This window comes from Anolis carolinensis, chromosome 1 (assembly GCF_035594765.1).
Source record: "Anolis carolinensis isolate JA03-04 chromosome 1, rAnoCar3.1.pri, whole genome shotgun sequence".
NCBI classification, from domain to species: Eukaryota; Metazoa; Chordata; class Lepidosauria; order Squamata; family Dactyloidae; genus Anolis; species Anolis carolinensis.
In genome coordinates this window covers 182,953,141-182,974,510 of record NC_085841.1, presented here as the reverse complement: position 1 = coordinate 182,974,510, position 21,370 = coordinate 182,953,141, and the positions used below count along the sequence as shown (strand labels likewise).

The 21,370-nt window shown below is 40.0% G+C and overlaps 1 protein-coding gene across 12 annotated transcripts in view; it reads left to right on the top strand.

The window, feature by feature from the left end:
- unc80 (unc-80 homolog, NALCN channel complex subunit) overlaps nucleotides 1-21,370 on the top strand; it is a 195,712-nt gene that overhangs the window by 32,127 nt on the left and 142,215 nt on the right. For all 12 annotated transcript variants that reach the window (XM_062961169.1, XM_062961161.1, XM_062961141.1 and 9 more), the window contains exons 6-11: nucleotides 993-1,066; nucleotides 2,736-2,875; nucleotides 8,793-9,054; nucleotides 13,791-13,925; nucleotides 15,571-15,787; nucleotides 19,407-19,526. In XM_062961169.1, coding sequence (XP_062817239.1) covers nucleotides 993-1,066; nucleotides 2,736-2,875; nucleotides 8,793-9,054; nucleotides 13,791-13,925; nucleotides 15,571-15,787; nucleotides 19,407-19,526 — 948 coding nt within the window. The remainder of the gene's footprint in view (nucleotides 1-992; nucleotides 1,067-2,735; nucleotides 2,876-8,792; nucleotides 9,055-13,790; nucleotides 13,926-15,570; nucleotides 15,788-19,406; nucleotides 19,527-21,370) is intronic.

Genomic DNA, 21,370 nt, shown 5'->3' with positions numbered 1-21,370 from the left:
GTGTAAAAGCATTGAGCTGGAGACCGAAAGGTCCCAGGTTTAAACTCTGGGAGCGGAATGAGCGGCCGCTGTTAGCTCCAGCTTCTGCCAACCTAGCAGTTCGAAAACATGCCAATGTGAGTAGATTAATAGGTACCGCTCTGGCGGGAAGGTAACGGTGCTCCATGCAGTCATGCCGGCCACATGACCTTGGAGGTGTCTACGGATAACGCCGGCTCTTCGGCTTAGAAATGGAGATGAGCACCATCCCCCAGAGTCCGACATGACTGGACTTAACGTCAGGGGAAAACCTTTACCTAAAGTTTTAGAGAGAGGTCATAACTCTCCTCTCACCCACAATTTTTTTTTTTTGCTTTTAATTTACCACAGTAAACTCAAACTCAGTGATTTCTAGCCCTTTAACCCACAATGGCATATTAATGAAAGGGAATGGCTACTTCAGCTGTAATTAATGAGAAGCTTTCCAGATGTTTGCTTCATATGAAATGTATATACATCCGCAAACAGGTCAAGACTTTCCTCTGCCAACAGGCTTTTGGGGGAAACTAAGGGGAGGGAGGGCTCTGAAAAAGGTAGAGGGAATTGGAAGGGATATGAGGTTTTAAAGGCCATTTTATTGTATTTGATGTATTATAATTCTTCTTTTACCACAGTGATATTATTTAATTGTTTTTGTAACTCATTTAAAACTGTCTAGTGTGGAGAGATGTTAGCTGCCTTGAGTTCCCATGGGGAGAAAGGCGGGATATAAATAAAGATAATTATCATCATCATCATCATCATCTAGCCCAGTGGTTCTCAACCTGTGGGTCCCCAGATGTTTTGGCCTTCAACTCCCAGAAACCCTAACTGCTGGTAAACTGGCTAGGATTTCTGGGAATTGTTGGCCAAAACACCTGGGGACCCACAAGTTGAGAACCACTGAACTAGTCTAAAGGATACAAATGTTTGATTCATGTAGTTATGTATTAACAAGTACTTCAATATTCCAGCAAAGAGAACCTCTCCAATCAAAAATCAGACTCAGACATGTGAATCTCCAAATCTGGATGTTGGCCGCTCAGAGGTAATAGCTAAGGCTCTATAGTTGCATCGTGTCGATGAGGGGCAGCGGAATGAGTTGAATGTTCTGCATTGGACAGAATTTTATCTAGGGTCTCTTCTCAATTACAAGTACAGTTCAATATCAATAAGGAACACTTTCCTGGACTTACCATGGAAACATAGAACCCCAAATAATAGCAAACCTTATTTAAATGAACGGCTTCCAGCACAAGCATACCATAGACATGCACTGGAGGACCTGGAAAATGTCTAGAGAGAACACCTTGCTAGGATTCCAGCACTCCTCTGTGGTTAAGTTCTGGTAGAAACACAGCATAGAATTGCATTAGAGAAGCTAGAAAAATGCCTTGAGAGGCCTATTTTTTCAGTTGTGGGTAAGTGAAACAGTGGAAACCAATTCCATTGTTAGTGAAGCAAGAAAATTTGAACTCTTTGTAACATTTACATAAAAACTGACATCAACAACCATTTCAGACAATGAATTCAGCTAGTCAGTGAATCTAAACTTTGCAGTAATTGTGAAATGTGTTTAATATAGAACTATATTATTTTCTTTTTAATTATGATTTTCTTTCTATACAAGTAGAAAATTCCCACCTCTTTGTTCATTTTGCAACAGTATAGCACAGGAGGGAAGTAGTGAGAAAAGAACATAAACTGCAATAACTGACTACAAGATTAATTTTGCCAAGCTGGACACTGGAATTAAATGCTTAAGTATGTTTTTTACTTGGAACTAACTCTAGCTTATTTCAGCTCTGCAGATGACTGTATGATCGTATATAGCCTATTTTAAAAGTTTTCAACATTTTTTCCTGTAGTGAAGTGCACAAAAGAGTGCGGTCTGTTATGGTTCACTTCTTCTAGTTAATAGCAATGGTAATGTGTTGTCAAAGGCTTCCATGGCTGGAATCACTGGGTTGTTGTGAGTTTTTTGGGCTGTATGGCCATGTTCCCTTAGTATTCCCTCCTGACATTTCACCTGCATCTATGGTCGGCATCTTCAGAGGTCTGTTGGAAATGAGGCCAGTGGAGTGTGTGTGTGTAGATAGATAGATAGAGAGATAGAGATAGAGATAATAATAATAATAAAACTTTATTTATACCCCGCCACCATCTCCCCAACGGGGACTCGTTAGAGATAGAGATAGAGATAGAGATAGATATCTGGAATGTCCAGGGTGAGAGAAAGAACCTCTGTCTGTTTGAAGTAAATGTGAATGTTGCAGTTAGCAAGCTTGAAGTCAATCAGTGAAAGTATTTTTTGGCTGTTGCCTGGAGGCATCCTTTGTTTGGGAGATGTTAACTGGCACTTGCTTGTTTGCTATCTGGAATTCCCCTGTTTCTGAGTGGTGTTCTTTATTTATTGTCTTAATACTGATAGTAGTTACCAGTATTAAATAACACCAGAATGAAGACAGTAAATAAAGAACACCACTCAGAAATGGGGATTCATATATAGACTCCACTTACCTCATTTCCAACAGACCTCTGAACAACTTCTGAGGATGCTTGCCACAGATGCAGGTGAAATGTCAGGAGAGAATGCTACTGGAACACGGCAATTCAGCCTGAAAAACTCACAACAACCCAGCAATGGTAATGTTGATTGCTAATTAGTAATTACCTTTTTAATTTTTTCTCTGTGTGGTGTACATATATATCTTCAGGGATTGCAGGTCGTCTGTGAAACAGCCCAGCCAGATTACAAGTCGCCAAGGCCAACATTTTCAGGCTGTCATCGTGGAAACTCCATTGAAGGAAGTGTATCATCCCAAGCATCCCAAGAGAAAGGACCACCATACCCTAGGTACCAATAAATCTTCTATATGACAGGATCTCTTTCTCTCTCCCTCCTTTCAATTTCTCATACATGGAATAGATATACAGTAGAGTCTCACTTATCCAACACTCGCTTATCCAACATTCTGGATTATCCAATGCATTTTTGTAGTCAATGTTTTCAATATATTGTGATATTTTGGTGCTAAATTCGTAAATACAGTAATTACTACATAGCATTACTGCGTATTGAACTACTTTTTCTGTCAAATTTGTTGTATAACATGATGTTTTGGTGCTTAATTTGTAGAATCATAACCTAATTTGATATTTAATAGACTTTCCCTTAATCCCTCCTTATTATCCAACATATCCGCTTATCCAACGTTCTGCCGGCCCGTTTATGTTGGATAAGTGAGACTCTACTGTAATAGTTTCTTCTACATCAAAAAGCTAGCTGGTAAACTGGCTGGGATTTCTGGGAGTTGTAGGCCAAAACACCTGGGGACCCACAGGTTGAGAACCACTGAGCTAAAACTGACTCCCATCAGTTCCAGACAGATGTTAGCTTTTCTTCTTAACTAATGTCACATTTCCTTCTTAATGTAATGAACCTCTTAACTTAACTTAGAGTCATTGTCTCCAGTCATGTAGACATGTTGTTTTCCACCAAGAATTAAGTCATTTGTCCCTGGTCATCAATGCCAACAGTTCAGCAACTTTTAATTACAGTTCATGAATCCTTCTTTTTTTGGTAGTTTTCCAGGCCTCATTTCTTAGAATGGCATCTTTAGGCTCTATAGGTCCCAACAATTTCATACAATTTCATTCAAACGATATCATCAGTTTTATCACATATTCTCCCTTGGATACGCACTCTGGATCTTCCAAAAGCTTTTACAAACTGAGACATAGTTTGGTTTATCATAACTTAAATGCTCATTTGGTACCTGTGTGGATTTTTTTAAGTTGTGTATCCATGTCAGCTTAACAGTTAAATCCAAATAAGTAGTCAACAAACCTCAGTCAAAGGACAAAAAGTTTGATTCTAGCCTTATGCATGGGCACATGCATGTAAGTATTTACTGGTAATTGTCTTGAACAGATACAAGGTGCTGTTCCTATACAGGTGGTGGGAGGACTTTAAATGTCACAGCAATGCTGTGGCAAGAAGCCATGAAAAAGCAGGTCCTGGTCTTCATCCACAGCATATACCAGCCGTGAGCTGGTGGGCAGTGGGAATACAGAACCTCTTTGCCGTGGCATTGATGTAGAAGGGGAGGAACAACAGATATGTGCATATAAACAATTAAAAACATAATACAACATTTGCCTTTCTTGCTGAACCACAATAATTGAGTTTTCCATTTCTCCCCATTAATCAACATACAAGTCCAAATTGCCCTAAGGAGGAAGGGGCTGGTTTTTAGGCAGGAAAAATAAGGCAGTCTGTGCCTGAAACTGAGCTGGGTGGTAGCTATGGCAATGAAGCTGCAGGCAGGTTTTCTAGCCTGCGTCATTAATTTCTCCTCATTTGCTATACTCATTGATCATTCCAAACTGAATTGGCGAGATGGGAGGGGGGTTGTTGCCTAGCAACTGGCAAGGGAGAAATAAATGTTTGCTCCAGTTATCAGTCCAACCTCTGTGGCGTTATTTTGTCCTTGAAGAAAAAAAAATCAGCTAAATATCTGCCCCCAGAAACTCACAGACTTGGTGTTGGATGAAAAGAAGGGCTGACGTCGGAATGAAGCAGACATACGGAAATCTTCATATATCAATTGTTATTTTTATTCATAGCCCACCTATTTCTCAGTGTGACTTTCATAATGAACATAGTTTAAAATGAGTAGCATGCAAAAGTTAAAAAGTTATGAAACACCATAACATTGAAACCTGCTAAAACAAATAAAAACAATGAGTTAGATTAGTGGTTCTCAACCTGTGGATCCCCAGGTGTTTTGGCCTACAGCTCCCAGAAATCCCAGCAGTTTACCAGGTGTAAGGGACCCATAGGTTGAGACCCACAGGCTAAGAACCACTGACTTAGATGAAGGGTTAGAAGGCATGATAATCACGTTTGCAGACACTACCAAATTGGGAGGGATAGCTGATACTCTAGAAGACAGGAGCAGCATTCAAAATGATCTTAACAGATTAGAGAGATGGGCCGAAACTAACAAAATGAAGTTCAACAGGGACAAATGTAAGATACTCCACTTAGGCAGAAAAAATGAAATGCAAATATACAGAAAGGGGGATGCATGGCTCGACAGCAGTATGTATGAAAAAGGTCTTGGAGGCTCGTGGACAACAAGTTAAATATGAGCCAACAATGTAATGTGGCAGCTAAAAAAGCCAATGGGATTTTGGCCTGCATAAATAGGAGTCTAGTGTCTAGATCCAAGAAAGTCATGCTATCCCTCTATTCTGCCTTGGTCAGACCACACCTGGAATCACACTGTGTCCAATTCTGGGCATCGCCATTTAAGGAAGATGTTGATGAGCTGGAGTGTGTCCAGAAGAGGGCGACTAAAATGATCAAGGGTCTGGAGAACAAGTCCTATGAGGAGTGGCTGAAAGAGCTGGGCATGTTTAGCCTACAGAAGAAAAGGCTGAGAGAAGACATGATGGCCATGTACAAATATGTGAGGGGAAGTCATAGGGAGGAGGGAGAAAGCTTGTTTTCTGCTGCCCTGGAGACTAGGATGCAGAACAACGGCTTCAAACTATAGGAAAGGAGATTCCACCTGAACATCAGGAAGAACGTCCTCACTGTGAGAGCTGTTCAGCAGTGGAACTCTCTTCCCCGGAGTGTGGTGAAGGCTCCTTCTTTGGCAGCTTTTAAACAGAGGCGGAATGGCCATCTGTCAGGGGTGCTTTGAATGCGATTTTTCTACTTTTTGGCAGGGGTTTGGACTGGATGGCTCACGAGGTCTCTTCCAACTCTATGATTCTAATTAAAACTAATTAAGTACATTTTACAAGGCCTATTTCCCCTGAAAATTCAATTTACACAGATCTCCCAGGATAAAAAATAATTAAAAATAAATAAATTATGCAGGTAGTTCTTTAAGGAATATATTTATTGAAAACAATTCAGAATGACTTTGCAGAATTGTCCACGGAATGTAAAGCAATAGCTGAAACAGTTTGTTGTATTTTGCATGGAGAAGGGAAGATTAAATTGGTAGATGAAAGAAGCATTCAAATATCTGAAGGTCTTTCATGAAGAAGATGGAAAAGAGTAGTTTTATGTTGGTCTTGAAGTCAGGACTAGAATTAATGAAAAAAATAGTAAATTTGAACTGAATTTATAGGAGAAACACGTTTAATGGCAAGATCTATTCAACAATGGATCAGGACTATTTAAAAAATAATGGACTGTTCTTCACTGAAGGTAGAGCAGCAAGGGTTGAATGCTACAGCTGCATATGGCCTTGTAGTACCTTCACTAAGGACCTCATCACATTATCTTTGGGATTCACCATGCATCTTGGCGAATCAGTGAGGTCCTGGCTGGGAGCGTGGAGAACCTGTCACTCCATACCCCACATCACATGACTTACCTCTGCCCCCAGGCCTGTAGCGAGGGGGGGGGTTAGGGGTTCAAGCCCCCCCCCCCCCCGAAATTTTTCAGGTTATAAAAAAAACCTGGTTTACTCATGAATTCTAACTAGTTAACCGAATCCCCATGCTAAATCTATGAGACATAAAACATTAAGAGTCCCTCCAGGCACTATCTCAAGCAGATATTGACAGGTCTGAACCCGGGGGGCGGGTAGGTCAGGGGTTCAACCCCCTGCCCCCGAAATTTTCAAAACCCCTCCCGAAATTTTTTTTCTGGCTACGGCCCTGTCTGCCCCCATCCCACGGGGGAAACGTCTGTTGCCCGAGTTCCCCACGTTGTCTTGAAGGCAACACAGGAAGCCTCCTATGTTATCGTGGCAGTGCATATGCCACTAGCTCTCCCCTTACTTCTGACAGAGCCAGGCCAGAAGTACACGTGTGTTGTGTAATGAGCTCCATCTCAAAAGGGGTGAACAAGCAGTGTACAATGGGCAAAGTAACCTGTCTGATGAGGTCTTAAGACTTTACATGGGACTTCACAAGATTATCTCAGAGGTTCCTTGCAACCTCTAACATCACTGTAACAATACTGTGCATTTTCTACTTGGTGAAAATAGCATGTGCACACACACCACATCATTCTATTCCCAGAACAAAAGTCATCTGGACTAATAGTAGAATCTTACTTTGGTATTGACAATTGGGTCACATTGTCTGCCACAGCTGATGCTACAGGCTCATTTGGGCACCCCCAGACAGGCAATACACAACTTTGTCTTGCAGGGAGAAGGAAGAAAATCCGGGAATCCTAATGGTATGGTCAATAGTGTGCCATTGCTATTCCCCCTTCTACCCATCATTTTCCACATGATTCAACTTCCCCACTAGCTAATGGTAGGACCAGCTCTGGTGTGACTAGAACTGATATGAACAAAACAAACAAGACTGTGGCAGCTATCTGTGGCGATCCTATGCTTGAAAGGGTTTTTATATGCTCTACAAGACTTTTGTAGAAAATTCATTTGATTCAGTGTCTCTGGGTGTGACACAAACAGAGCTGAAAGCATTAATCAATTAACAGGGATGACTCATTAATTAATTAATCATGCAGCAAAGATGTGGATGATTAGTCACATTTCAATAGGCATTCCCTGGAGGAGGGAACCATTGATAGCAATGATGTAAACACTTACTTCAAGCAAAATCATTTTTATCTGAAGTTCTGGCAAAATAAATACTCTTTTATAAAACATCTTTGAATTATCACCTGAATGGGAAAGGTTACTGTTTTTTTCCAATTATACAATTAACCAATTATTACAGCAAAAAGAATCTAGTTCACATTAGATTGACAACTTAACTATTCTAATGCTATGCACACAGTGCCTTTCAATGGGTTTTATTCCCCAGAAAGTGTCCACCATTGGGTTTAACTCAAGAGCCAAAAGCAAAAGTCCAGCTATAACTTGGCAGCTCTAGTTCTGAGCAGAACGTGCTCACAATATGTAACCATGAATCAAAAGGAAATCCTAATAAATGATTGCGCCCTCAAGTATTATCTGTTTGATTCCTGAAACTATTGGATTCAAAAGAATTTAGTACATCCCATGGGATCCTGAAGACTCTAAATTTCCAGAGGATGATTTTTCACCATAAAAATTTTAAAGATGTCTGAAATTTATACTGATAGAATTATCAGAGGAAGATTGTCTGGTGAGTTTGATGATAAATTAGAAACTGTGATGGTAGTTGCCAACTTTTGTGCAGCAGCAATAGCTTGCCAGTATGGGATGCTGTCACAGTCTTAAAAGGTTTTATTATTTTTATCTCAGCTTTTATCACTGTTATTTAAATGTACAAATATTTAACAATGTTCTAACTCTCATGCTTCATTATTCTTAACTCTGTTCTTTAAAACTGTATTTTTTATGTCTAACATATGTTTTAATGACCCTTTGCCATCTGTTTTAATGCTGGTCATTGACCAAAAAAAAAATTCCTGCAACTCCCTCTCCATAATCTTAAATCTTTCCCTGATTCAGTGTAATTTCTCATTACGACGGTTGATATCTTAAGCCTTGAAATAAAAGTTATACTTTAATCATCCTTTTATATTAAGTTATGTTTATTAATTTTAAATATAAGTGATTTGTTCCAATTTCAGAATTGAGCTTTTCTGGTCACAGAAAGTGTTCACTTTAGGAGGAGTGCTAGGAAAGATAAAGCTCCCATATGTATATACAGCTATAACTAGTCAGAGAATTAGCCAGAATACGACAAAGTTTTTTGTGTGTGGATCTTCAATTTGAATAAAATTGCTTATGTTAACATTGACCTTAATAACTGAAATTTTATTTTGTCCTAAACTGAAACAGGGTGTCTTTGGTGATCCCACCATGCCAGAAGTCTCGGTATGCCACCTACTTTGATGTGGCAGTTTTGCGATGCCTGCTTCAACCACATTGGTCTGAGGAAGGCACACAGTGGTCCCTGATGTATTACCTCCAGAGGCTCCGCCATATGCTAGAGGAGAAACCCGAGAAGCCCCCTGAGCCGGATGTCCCACAGCTGCCAAGGCCACGCAGCAGCTCCATGGTGGCTGCCGCTCCATCATTGGTGAACACTCACAAAACACAGGTGAGGGCCATGTCTTATACCACTGACCCTTGAAGATTGTGTGGTGGATATGTGTCCACAGTTTTATGTCATAAGACTTTATCAGTAGCCTGAATGCAACCATCAATTCTAATGTTACACACAAGACATAAGAAGATATAGCTGTGGGTGGGAGTAGAGCTGTATTGTTGTTGTTGTGTGCTTAAAACATTTCAAACATATGACAAGCCTAAGGTGATTCTGTCACAAGATTTTCTGGGTCTGAGAGTGTATGGACCTCATCATAAAGTCCAGGTGAAGCGCCCTGCTTCGCCTGACATCTGAGAGGAAAGGGAGAGCAGTGAGGTGCATCTGTTGCGCCATGCGCAGCTCCCTCTCCACTACGCTTTCCCCATCACATGGGAAAAGTGTCACCTTCCCAGCGAGGCCTCATGCTGGCTCCATTGGAACTAGCACAACACAGGAAGCCTCCCATGTTGAGGTGAGAGCGTCTAATGACACTTTCACCTTGGTTGGGGGCAGGGCCTTCACCAGAAGTAACACAATGTGGTGTGATGTCCAGCATGGAGCTCCATCCTGTAGGTGGGGTGAAAGCATCCCGGGACACTTAATTCACCCCATCTGATGAGGTTGCATGATTCACTCAAGATCACCCAATCAGTTGCCATGGCCAATTGGGGAATCAAACCCTATTGTCATAGTCCAATAATTGCAAATTTTATTATCTAAGCCAGGGGTCCTCAAACTTTTAAAGCAGAGGGCCGGTCCACAATCCTTTAGACTGTTGAGGGGCCGAATTATCATTTGGGGGAAAAAACCCAACAAATTCCTATGCACACTGCACATATCTTATTTGTAGTGCAAAACAACAACAATAACAATGAAAGAACAATACAATATTTAAAAATGAAAATAATTTTAACCAACATAAATCTATCAGGATTTCAATAGGAAGTGTGGGCCTGGTTCTGGCCAATGAGATAGTCAGGTTAATTAGGATTGTTGTTGTTGTTGTTGTGTGTCTTCAAGTCATTTCAGACTTTGGGCGAGCTTAAGTCCAGAATTATTTATTTAAGTCCAAAATCATTTACTACATTTATTTACTACATTTATATCCCACCCTTCTCACCCCAAAGGGAACTCAGAGCAGCTGTATATACATACAATATATTATATTATTAGCATAGCACAATATTAGCATTGTACTATATTGAACTATACCACTATACTGTAATATTATATGTAATATATAACATATAATTAATATTATTATATGATATTATTGTTAGTTTTGTAATGTATAAAATGATAATATTATCAATATTATATGTACAGTAGAGTCTCACTTATCCAACACTCGCTTATCCAACGTTCTAGATTATCCAATGCATTTTTGTAGTCAATGTTTTCAATATATCGTGATATTTTGGTGCTAAATTCATAAATACAGTAATTACTACATAGCATTACTGCGTATTGAACTACTTTTTCTGCCAAATTTGTTGTCTAACATGATGTTTTGGTGCTTCATTTGTAAAATCATAACCTAATTTGATGTTTAATAGGCTTTTCCTTAATGCCTCCTTATTATCCAACATATTCGCTTATCCAACATTCTGCTGGCCCATTTATGTTGGATAAGTGAGACTCTACTGTATATACAATATATTATATTATTAAAACTGATATAAAAATATTATATTATAAATGAGGGCTGGGGCCAGGTAAATTACCTTGGAGGGTCGCATCCGGCCCGCGGGCCTTAGTTTGGGGACCCCTGATCTAAGCAGTTGCCTTTTTTTCTTTATGGAATGATCCAAATGGTTTTTGAGAACTCTAAGGGATATTGGATAATATACTGCAGAAAATCATATTTGGATAAATGATCAGAACTTGGAATGTTAAATACAGTAGAGTCTCACTTAACCAAGACTTGCTTATCCAACATTCTGGATTATCCAATGCATTTTTGTAGTCAAATTTTTCAATAAATCGTGATATTTTGGTGCTAAATTCGTAAATACAGTAATTACTACATAGCATTATTTCATATTGAACTACTTTTTCTGTCAAATTTGTTGTATAACATGATGTTTTGGTGCTTAATTTGTAAAATTATAACCTAATTTGATGTTTAATAGGCTTTTCCTTAATCCCTCCTTATTATCCAACATATTTGCTTATCCAACGTTCTGCCGGTCCGTTTATGTTGGATAAGTGAGACTCTACACAGAAAAAAACATGTTAGTTTTGGATGCTGTGAGGGCATACCAATTTTACATTCTAAAATGGGATGAGTAGGAATGCTATTACTATTTTTGTGCCATGAGTAATGTTTACAGTATATTTTTTCATACTTAAGGACACTATTAGAGGCATTTTCAGTGAAGTTTTCCATGTTTTATGTTATTTTTGATCAAATCAATTTTTTAAGTAATAGAAAATATGGTTATTTTTAAAGTCATGGACAGTAGATATAGAAATCACTGAATGGGAGAGATGTAATGAATATAGTAATAGCCTTTTGAAGACATTTGTTACAAATCTGATGACTTTTTAAAGGTTACTTTCTGTCTTGGAACAATGATAATGGGACAGCACATAGATCTGCATGTTCAAATTTACTAGGTACTAGTACTAGGTTATACAATTACTTGGGGTACTAGGTTAAGGGCCTCATCATAAAGGCCAGGTGAAGCGTTCTGCTTGACCTAGCTTTGGCAAGAAACAAGAGGGGCAGCAGGGTATATCTATTGCCCTGCATGCAGCTTCCTCTCAGTGCTGCTTTGCCCATCATACATGGGGATCATCGCCCTTCTGCAGCCTCCCATGTTGTGGGGGAAGCGCCCAATGATGCTTCCACCCCGGTTGGAGGTGGGGCCTCCACTGGAAGTCACACAACATCATATGATGGCTGGTTTAGGGCTCCGTCCCCAAGACAGGGTGGAAGCATCCTAGGACACTGATTTAGGTAAGTGTGATGAGGTCATAGGACTCTATAGGCCAGGGTTCAAATTTCCACTCAGCCAGGAAAACTCACTATGTGACCTTGGGCAAGCCATATTCTCATGGTCTCAGAGGAAGGCAATGGCATATATTCTTTGAATAATTTTTTCCAAGTAAACTCCATAGTAGGTTTGCTTTAGGTTTGCCATAAATTAGAAAAGAGTTGAAGGCACACAACAACAAGTCACAAAATTCTGTATCCATTAAGAAAGGAAGCACAATTTTAACAATCTCTTTTGAGCTGCTTTATTCAAAGGAATGGCTTATTAATCTGGATTAGTATGCAAATGGATCCTGAGAGAAATAAGTTGGTTGCATAAAGTTTCATAGTCTTAAATCTCATTCACCTCATGCCTCAGATGAAAGCTAATGTTAGTCTCAAAGATGCCACAAGATCCCTTTATATACCTTAACCTTGGACCTCTTCACACAGGCTAAAATTTGGTGGCAGCAACCGTTTTTTTTTTAAATTTTCACCATTGGGCCTGCCGGCTCCCATCACATACTGGAAAAGTACTTCTGGGGTGGCTCCATGGTGAACGTGCAAAAAAACCCCTGCTGCCACCGAAAAATTCCTGGTGGCACACAACTGGAGGCTCCTATCTTTCCATAGAGAAAGATGAGTTGAGCTGGCTTACTGAGGCTTCCCCCCATGTGATGAAGTAGGGGGGAAGCCGAGAGGGTGTAGGGCACAGGGTGACAGGTCAACAGGTCCCAACACCGCCTGGGTGGGTGCCGCCACAATTGCTGCGATCCACGATGATACTTGATTATTCCAGTGGCGCACGTGAAGAGGTCCCTAATTAGTTAAAATTGATAGATGTGATAGCATGATGTGATGGTTTGGGTGTCATTAGGACTGGGGTTCAAATTGATGTTCACCCATGAAAACCCATTGGATGACCTTGGCAAACCATGTACTCTTAGCCCAAGAGCAAGGCAATGGCAAGCCTCCTTTGTGGCTATACATTGGAGATGAATTGAAAACATGTAACAACAGTTAAACCTGAGTGCAGCTTTGGATTTTAAACTTTTATTTAAAATTGAATTCAAACTTGGGACTGGTAATAATTGTTCTTTGTGGGAATCTGTAGCAACATTAGCTGACCTGCCTATTCTAGGAATATTTGTTTTCTCCCACTATACTCTGCCTGTGTGCAATCCTCATAATAATACAGACCTCACATATTCGAGTAGCTGTCTTTTAATTTTTGCTAGAGTTGCTGAGGAAGGAAATTCCCCTTCAGTAGTGAAAACAGCAGCACCCTCACAGAATGGGAAGATGTCAGTAGAGTGAGGACAATCTTGAGATAATCTTTAAGGTTATCTGCAACAAATTTTAAGGAGCAAACCTTTGGAGGACAACCTTCCAGATAGCTTAATGAGAAATGACTTTGGTCCAGAATGCTGATCTGGTAGAAGAAGAAAAAAACTGAACATGGAAAACAACATCTACTGGGATCCCTAACAAAAAAAATTGTTGCAGATTCTGCACAAATCTGAACAAAATATTACTCTTCCATCATAGGTTTCCAATGTTTTATCACTCAAAGAGAACCAAACCAAATAGCATTACTTCTGAACTGCTTTGAGTCCCCTTCAGGGGAGATAAAGCGAGGTATAATTAATGATGATGATGATGATGATGATGATGATGATGATGATGATGATGATGATGATGATGATGTAACACCAGATCTTGTAACAGCTTATCCAGCTATCTTGTTTGTTGTGTTTTTGTGGGAGTGTAGGATCTCACAATGAAATGCAATGAGGAAGAAAAATCCTTAAGCACAGAAGCTTTTGCCAAAGTGTCATTAACCAACCTGCGGAGACCTGCAGTTCCAGACCTCTCCTCAGATTTGGGAATGAATATTTTTAAGAAGGTGAGTTAAGCTATAAATCTCATTTTGGTCTCTTAACAAATAATGTTGCATGGTGTGAAATGCTTTAAGTGTCTGCGTAAAGCTTTTCTAATGTATTACAATACTTTAATGTTTACTGTTGTGACATATAAAACATTTATATATCACATGTTTTAACTTGCATTATTTTAATATGTTGTTAGCCACCTTGAATTCCATTATGAGGAGAAAGGCAGGATAATAATAATAATTTATTTATATTCTGACCTTCTCCTCAAGGGGACCCAGAGCATATTACAACATATAAAAAGACACAGGCAAACATTCAATGCCGTGTTACAGTGAAATACAATGAGACACAAATACACAGACAAAGGCAAAGGCTTTTCCTTTCATTTCCAGCTATAGAGGTGGTACTCATCTCTGGCTCTGGGAACGTGTTCTTCTCCATTTCCAAGTCAAGGAGCCTGTGTTGTCTGGAGACATCTTCTGATCATGTAGCCAGCATGACTGTTTGGAGCATTTTTTCCCTTTCCCTCCAAAATGGTACCTATTTATCTACTCACATTTGCATGTTTTGAACTGCTAGGTTAGCAGGAGCTAGGGCTAACAGTGGGAGCTCATCCCGTCCGCAGATTTAAACTGTCTACCTTCAGGTCAGCAGTTCAGCAGCACAAGGGTTTAACTCATTATGCCACCACAATGAATAAAATAACAATAAGTAATAATGATATAGGCTACTCAGACTTCATGAAAGTCGTCATCTTCATTAAACAAAACTCTGCTTCCTTTTTCTGGATTCCATATCCTTTTTTTTTTTTTTTTTTTTTTTGAGCACCAGTACCAGTTGCGGATCTGTGATCTTAGATGGTCTATAGATGGTCTGTTTTCTTAGATGCAGAAAATCCTTCTTCTTCTTTTTTAGATGCAGAAAATGTTTATTCTTTTTTGTGCTGGAGAGAGATTGAAATCAGCTGTTAGGGACCAATCTAGACTTTACACAACAGCCATATATAACTATTCCAAATGAATTTATTTTTTGTGGTCTGTGTATGCTGATTTAGTAAGAAGTAGCCACAGAGAGACTGCGGTGGCACAGTAGGTTAAACCACTTAGCTGCAGAACTTGCTGACCAGAAGGTCAACAGTTCAAATCTGCAGGATGGGGTGAGCTCCCATTGTTAGCCCCAGCTTCTGCCAACCTAGCAATTCAAAAATATGCAAATGTGAGCAGAACAATAGGTACTGCTTTGGTGGGAAGATAACGGCGCTCCATGCAGTCATGCCAACCACATGACCTAGGCGGCATCAATGGACATCGCAGGCTCTTTGGTTTAGAAATAGAGATGAGCACCACCCCCCAGAGTCAGATTCGACTAGACATAATGTCAAGGGGAAACCTTTATCTTTATCTAGCTTGTTATAAGCAATATCAAATATTGAGATTTCTATCCTCCTGTAGAACTACAAACTTGAGTGAAAATTATAATTATTGGTGTCAGATGCATTTCTGTGCTGGATTCAGGAATTAAAACTCTAGGGAATGATTCCGCATCTCTCTGAACACTTTCTATTCTTTTTCCAGTGCATACCTTTTCTTGTCAACCTTGCTATAGTTTCCTTATGAGTTTGGTACTCAAATTTCCCCTCCCCTGTTCTTCCTACAGTTCAAGAGTCGCAAAGAAGATCGTGAGCGCAAGGGCTCGATTCCTTTCCATCACACGGGGAAGAAACGGCAGCGGCGGATGGGAGTTCCCTTCTTGCTCCATGAAGACCATTTGGATGTGTCACCCACTCGCAGCACTTTCTCCTTTGGCAGTTTCTCTGGGATTGGGGAAGAGAGACGGGGCATGGAGAGAGGAGGGTGGCAAACCACTATCTTAGGTGAATAAAAACACATTCTTGAGAAAAGAGACTTTTCTCAGTCTTAAGGTTGGCATTTCCTAAACCTAGCCAGTGGAGATAAGCTTTGCAATTCATAATAATGTTGTATACTTTCTAATCTAACCTGTACAGAAATGGCTGTGTTGTTCATGCTGTTATTTATGCCAGATTTGAGTTTAATTCCACATTTCGATAGTCTGCTTGATCATAAGAAGAAACTCACAGAAGGAACTTCTGAAAGTAGAACTCTAAGCAAATGTTTCATTTCCCTTATCTTTTGTTGTTGTTTTGCCTCTCCATTGACTGATGTGGTGAACCTATTTTAAGGTTATTTTGAGCAAGTTTGCCATTGCCTTTCTTTTAGATGAAGAATGTGATTTGCCATGAATCATATGAGTGAGTGGGAATTTAATACTTGGTCTCCCAAAGTCCTAATCCATTACTGAAATTACTCTGTAAACTGGCTCTTCTCATTTTTATAGGCTTCATCTATAACATAAAAACCTTTAGCAGATTGTTTTCATGCTTCAGAAAACTATAGAAGCTCAGGGGAAAAGACTTGTATGGCTGTGAGCATAGTTATTCCCAAGTCCCCATTAACTAGTTGATGCTAACTGGGGGAAGACATGATATAGAATCATGAGTTACAGACATGATAGATTCTATATGTTTGTTCCTAAGTTGAGATTGTATGTAAATCAGAACAGGAGTGAATTTCCCTTCCTAGGGGTAGATTTCCTCTCATGAGCAGTCATATGTAAGTTGGATGTTTGTAACTTGGAGGCCGCCTGTAGTATTGTTTTCACAATCCTATTTTGTTTGCAGCGATGAAGGATGTTGCCTATTGCAATCCAGCTGTTTCTTCAAGCTTTATACAGTGGAAATTCAACCTAAGAGCATCCCAAATTGAGAGTGGCTGAGTTAAGAGCCATCACTCAGGTTTTGCTTTGACATATGAGCAGCATTTTGAGTTATGAGCTAGTGCCAGAGGAAGCACTGGTGCGAGCGTATAGAGGTTTAGGGCTTCAAGGGCCTCTATGTCTTGTGCTCTTGTCCACTTTGGGAAATTGCTGTCTGCTTTGTCTTGGCTACTTTGAGGAGCTTTTGGTCAGTTGATTTTATGTGGTTTTTATTCCTGGTATGTTTGGCTTCATGAAGTGAGAGAAGGAGAGCAAGAGAGGGAGGGAGGCTGGAATGAGGGCAGTATGAAGGAAATGATGCTTCTGCCTCTTCAGTGGAAAATTTGCTTTGAGATAAGAACAATTTGAGTTAAGAGCTCAGTCATGGACTGTATCAAATTCTTAATTCAAGGTATTGCTGTGCTTTTATTTATTCTTCTTGTAAAATATGGACTATATTCATTTTTTCCATAGTACCCTTTCCCACCCAACATGTCAAGATTTATTCAGAAGAGATTTGCTATTGATTTTTTTTCTAAGACAGAGTGTGTGGCTTATCTAAGGTTTCCTAGTGGGCTTCTGTAGTTGAAAAGGGATTCAAACATTGGTTTTCTGCAGTCCTCATCCAGCACTCAATCATTGTGTCATGCTGCCTAATTCCTCACTAGAACTAGAAAATAAGTCATCATTGCAAGAGACTGATTTCTGCTGGAGGTTTTCTGTTTTTTTTATAGATACCAATATATCTCTATTGAATAAGGTTCAGAATAGTTCTGGTTGCCTAGCACAAAGCTGGAAAAATCAATTTTTTTGTCCATTTAACAATGGAAAGATACACATTGGTTCATATAACTTTTGAAGGAGTTAACTTCACATGTTAACTTTCATATATAATGATAATGTTTATACAACAAGGCAACAATGCCAAAAGAAATCCAGATGATTTTTTCATCTTTGAGAAGATATGCATAAAATTACTAAGGTTTGGAACTGAATATAAGGTTCTAGCAATTGCATTTTCCTATTAGGAAGACCTTGTAATATGACAGTACATGTCACCTGGCACAGTATAGTTTAGATTTTTGAAAAAATATCACCATAGCATTATTTACATAATTATTTATTGATTATACCTAGTCCCTGGAAAAGATTTATTAGTTACTAGCTTAGATACCCGGCGTTGCCTGGGTTATTTGAAAAAGTCCATCAGAAAGTTTGTTATGTTGAGCAAGTTTGCTCTAGATGCATCATCAGTTTGGTTCAGTGTGCTCTCTGGCTGTAGGGTAAACTACAACTCCCACTAAGGTGAGTCAATCCCCTCAAACCCCTCTAGTAGGTTGAGTTAGTCATGAGGGTTCTATGTGCCAAGTTTGGTCCATGTCCATCATCGGTGGAGATCACAGTTTCTGTGGTTGTGGTTGAACTACAACTCCCAGAAAGGAAGGTCAGTTTCCCCCAAACTCTTCCAGTTATCAAATTTTTGGCATATCAGGTATGTGTGCCAAGTTTGGTCCAGATCCATCAGTGTTTGGGTTCATAGTGCTTTCTGGATGTAGGTGAACTACAACTTCTCCAGATCAAGGTGAATTTCCCCCAAAGACCTCCAGTATTTTTTGCTGGTCATGGGGGCTCTGTGTGCTAAGTCTGGTCCAATTCCATCTTTGGTGGAGTTCAGAGGGCTCATTGACTGTAGGTGAACTATAAATCCCAGTACCTACCACTCCAAAACGTCCAAGCCAATTCCCCCCAAAACCCACCAGTATTCAAATTTGGGCCTATCAGGTATGCAGATTTGGTCCAGATCTATCATTGTTTGGGTTTGGAGTGGGCTCTGGATGTAGGTGAACTACAACTGCTATAAATTCCTCTAAAGACCGCCAGCATTTTTTCTTGGCCATGGGGGTTTTATGTGCCAACTTAGTTCCAGGTTCATCATTGGTAGAGTTCGGAGTGTTCTTAGATTGCAGGAGAACTATACAAGTCCTATACCTACAAGTCCTGTAAATCATGGTGAATTCTCCCCAATTGCTGATCAATTGCTGTATTTGCTGTGTGCCAAAGAAAATAATAGGAAAGGGTTAAGGGAACGGCAGTGGGTGGGGCTATGCAAATTCCACACCAATGGAGAAAGTAAGAAACACTGGGATGTCCGTGGTGGAGGAAAAGTAGAAAATCTAGGATTTTCTGGGTGGATGGCAGTATGGTGTTTGTGGAGGACACAGGGCTTTTGTACATGTTCATGGTGCTCTCTATAACCTAAAAAGTCATTGGAGGGAGGGCCATTGGTGTCTCCTGAGTAGTGCAAGCTATAGCTGTTCGTGGAGGCAGGAGCCTGTGTAAGTGGACGCCCCAACCACACACACACACACATTTTCACTTTTAATATATGTGTAGATATCTGTATCCCACTTTGTTCAGCCTAAGCAATTACCTGTTTAGTAATATGAACAATGCAATTTAAGGGAAACCTTTTCCAAAATAGTATTCATATAGTTTGCGGATGTCAGTTATGATGGCAGTCTACCATCACCTCACATCTCAGGGATATATTTAATCAGCCAAGAAAATATTCACAATTTGTAACCTGTATTGTGAGAATGCACAGAGAAACAGACTACTGCTCCATGTTTCAAATCTCAGCTCTTTTTCCTCATTTTCTTTCAGAAGAATCTTCTTTTTGATGTATCAACTGAATTAAGTACTTCTGTCTTTTGCTATAGGGAGGTTTACCAGACGGGGCAGCTCTGATGCAGCCACAGAGATGGAGAGCCTGAGTGCAAGGCACTCGCATTCCCACCATACTTTAGTCACTGACATCCCGGATCATTCCAACAGCCATGGTAAGATTTCATTCAAAGATTTCATTCTCCCTGTACAGGATGGAAACAATTAAGAAGTGGAGGTGATTGTCTCTCATTTATTCTACAATGTTATGCTGATTTAAAAGATATAACAGACCTGATGATTTGAAAATGGGCAAGCTTTTCAGTTACGCAGAAAATTAATATCAGAAACCTCCAATTAGTTATATAATTATAGGAATACTTTTCTAAACAGAGCAGGAGAATGTACCCCCCTTTTAACAAAAGTGGAATTGATGCTTATACCTGAAATACCCCATTTATTATAATTACATTGGATTTCCTAAGAACTCTGCTAGATCCTGGAAAGTTTCCAAAGAGGGCAACAGTAGATTCCCTCTCTTTGGGTTGCTGTGAGATTTTCGGGCTACATGACCATGTTCCAGTAGCATTCTCTCCTGACGTTTTGCCTGCATCTGTGGCCAGCATCTTCAGAGATCTGTTGGAGATGAGGCAAGTGGAGTGCATATATATATATATCTGTGAAATGTCCAGGGTGGGAGAAAGAACCCTTGTCATCAGAAGAGCTTCAAGACCAAGAACAAGCCAGGAGAGTGAAGACAAAGATTCATCTAGAGGAAAAGTGTTCTTACCATACATCAGGGGAACTACTGACTGCATAGGGAAGCTGATGAAGAAACACAAAATCTACAGACCCACTAAGAAAATTCAACCAATGCTATGTTCATCAAAGGATAAGAGGGATCCTCTAACAACTGCAGGAGTCTGCTATATATCATGCAGCCATGGACAAGCCTACATATGGACCACCAAACGCAGCATTGCCCAAACACGAATCAAAGAACATGAAAGGCACTGCAGACTAACTCAACCAGAGAAATCAGTCATAGCAGAGCACCTGATGAACCAACCTGGACACAGCATATTAATTAAGAACACAGAAATGCTGGACCACTCTAACCACCTCCATTTCAGACTACACAGAGAAGCCACTGAAATCCACAAGCATGTGGACAATTTCAACAGAAAGGAGGAAACCATGAAAATGAACACAATCTGGTTACCAGTATTTAAAAAACCACCAGAATCAAGACAGTAACACCACTCAGAAACAGGGGAATTTGAGACAGCCAACTTAGCAGTTCGAAAACATGCCAATGTGAGTAGATCAATAGGTACCGCTCCGGCGGGAAGGTAACGGCACTCCATGAAGTCATGCCAGCCACATGACCTTGGAGGGGTCTATGGACAACGCCGGCTCTTCGGCTTAGAAATGGAGATGAGCACCAACCCCCAGAGTCAGACATGACTGGACTTAACGTCAGGGGAAACCTTTACCTTTACCTTTAATAATCAAGTGCCAGTTAACTCCTCCCAAACAAAGGATGCTTCCAGGCACATCAGCTAAGCTACCTCTATGCAAATACACTCACTCATTGACTTTGCAGCTGCAAGGCTACTCAATGCTAATCAAGCTGGCTAATTGCAACATTCACACATGTTTGAAACAGACAAGGTTCTTTCTCCCACCCACGACATTCCATATATAAGTGGGATGGCTATATACAGTATATATATTCCATTAGCATCACCTCCGATAGACCTCTGAATATGCCGACCACAGATGCAGGCAAAATGTTTGGAGAGAATGCTACTGGAACATGGCTATACAACCCGAAAAATTCACAGCAACTCTCTTTCTCTGGCTAATTCCTAAAATAGTTCTCTGTGAATAGATGTTCCATTATTTAGGCCCAATTACGGTGTCACTAATGAAAGCCCATGATATTTAAAAGTACAGTAGGCCCTCAATATCCACTGGGGATTGGTTTCAGGACCTCCCATGAATATCAAAATCTGTG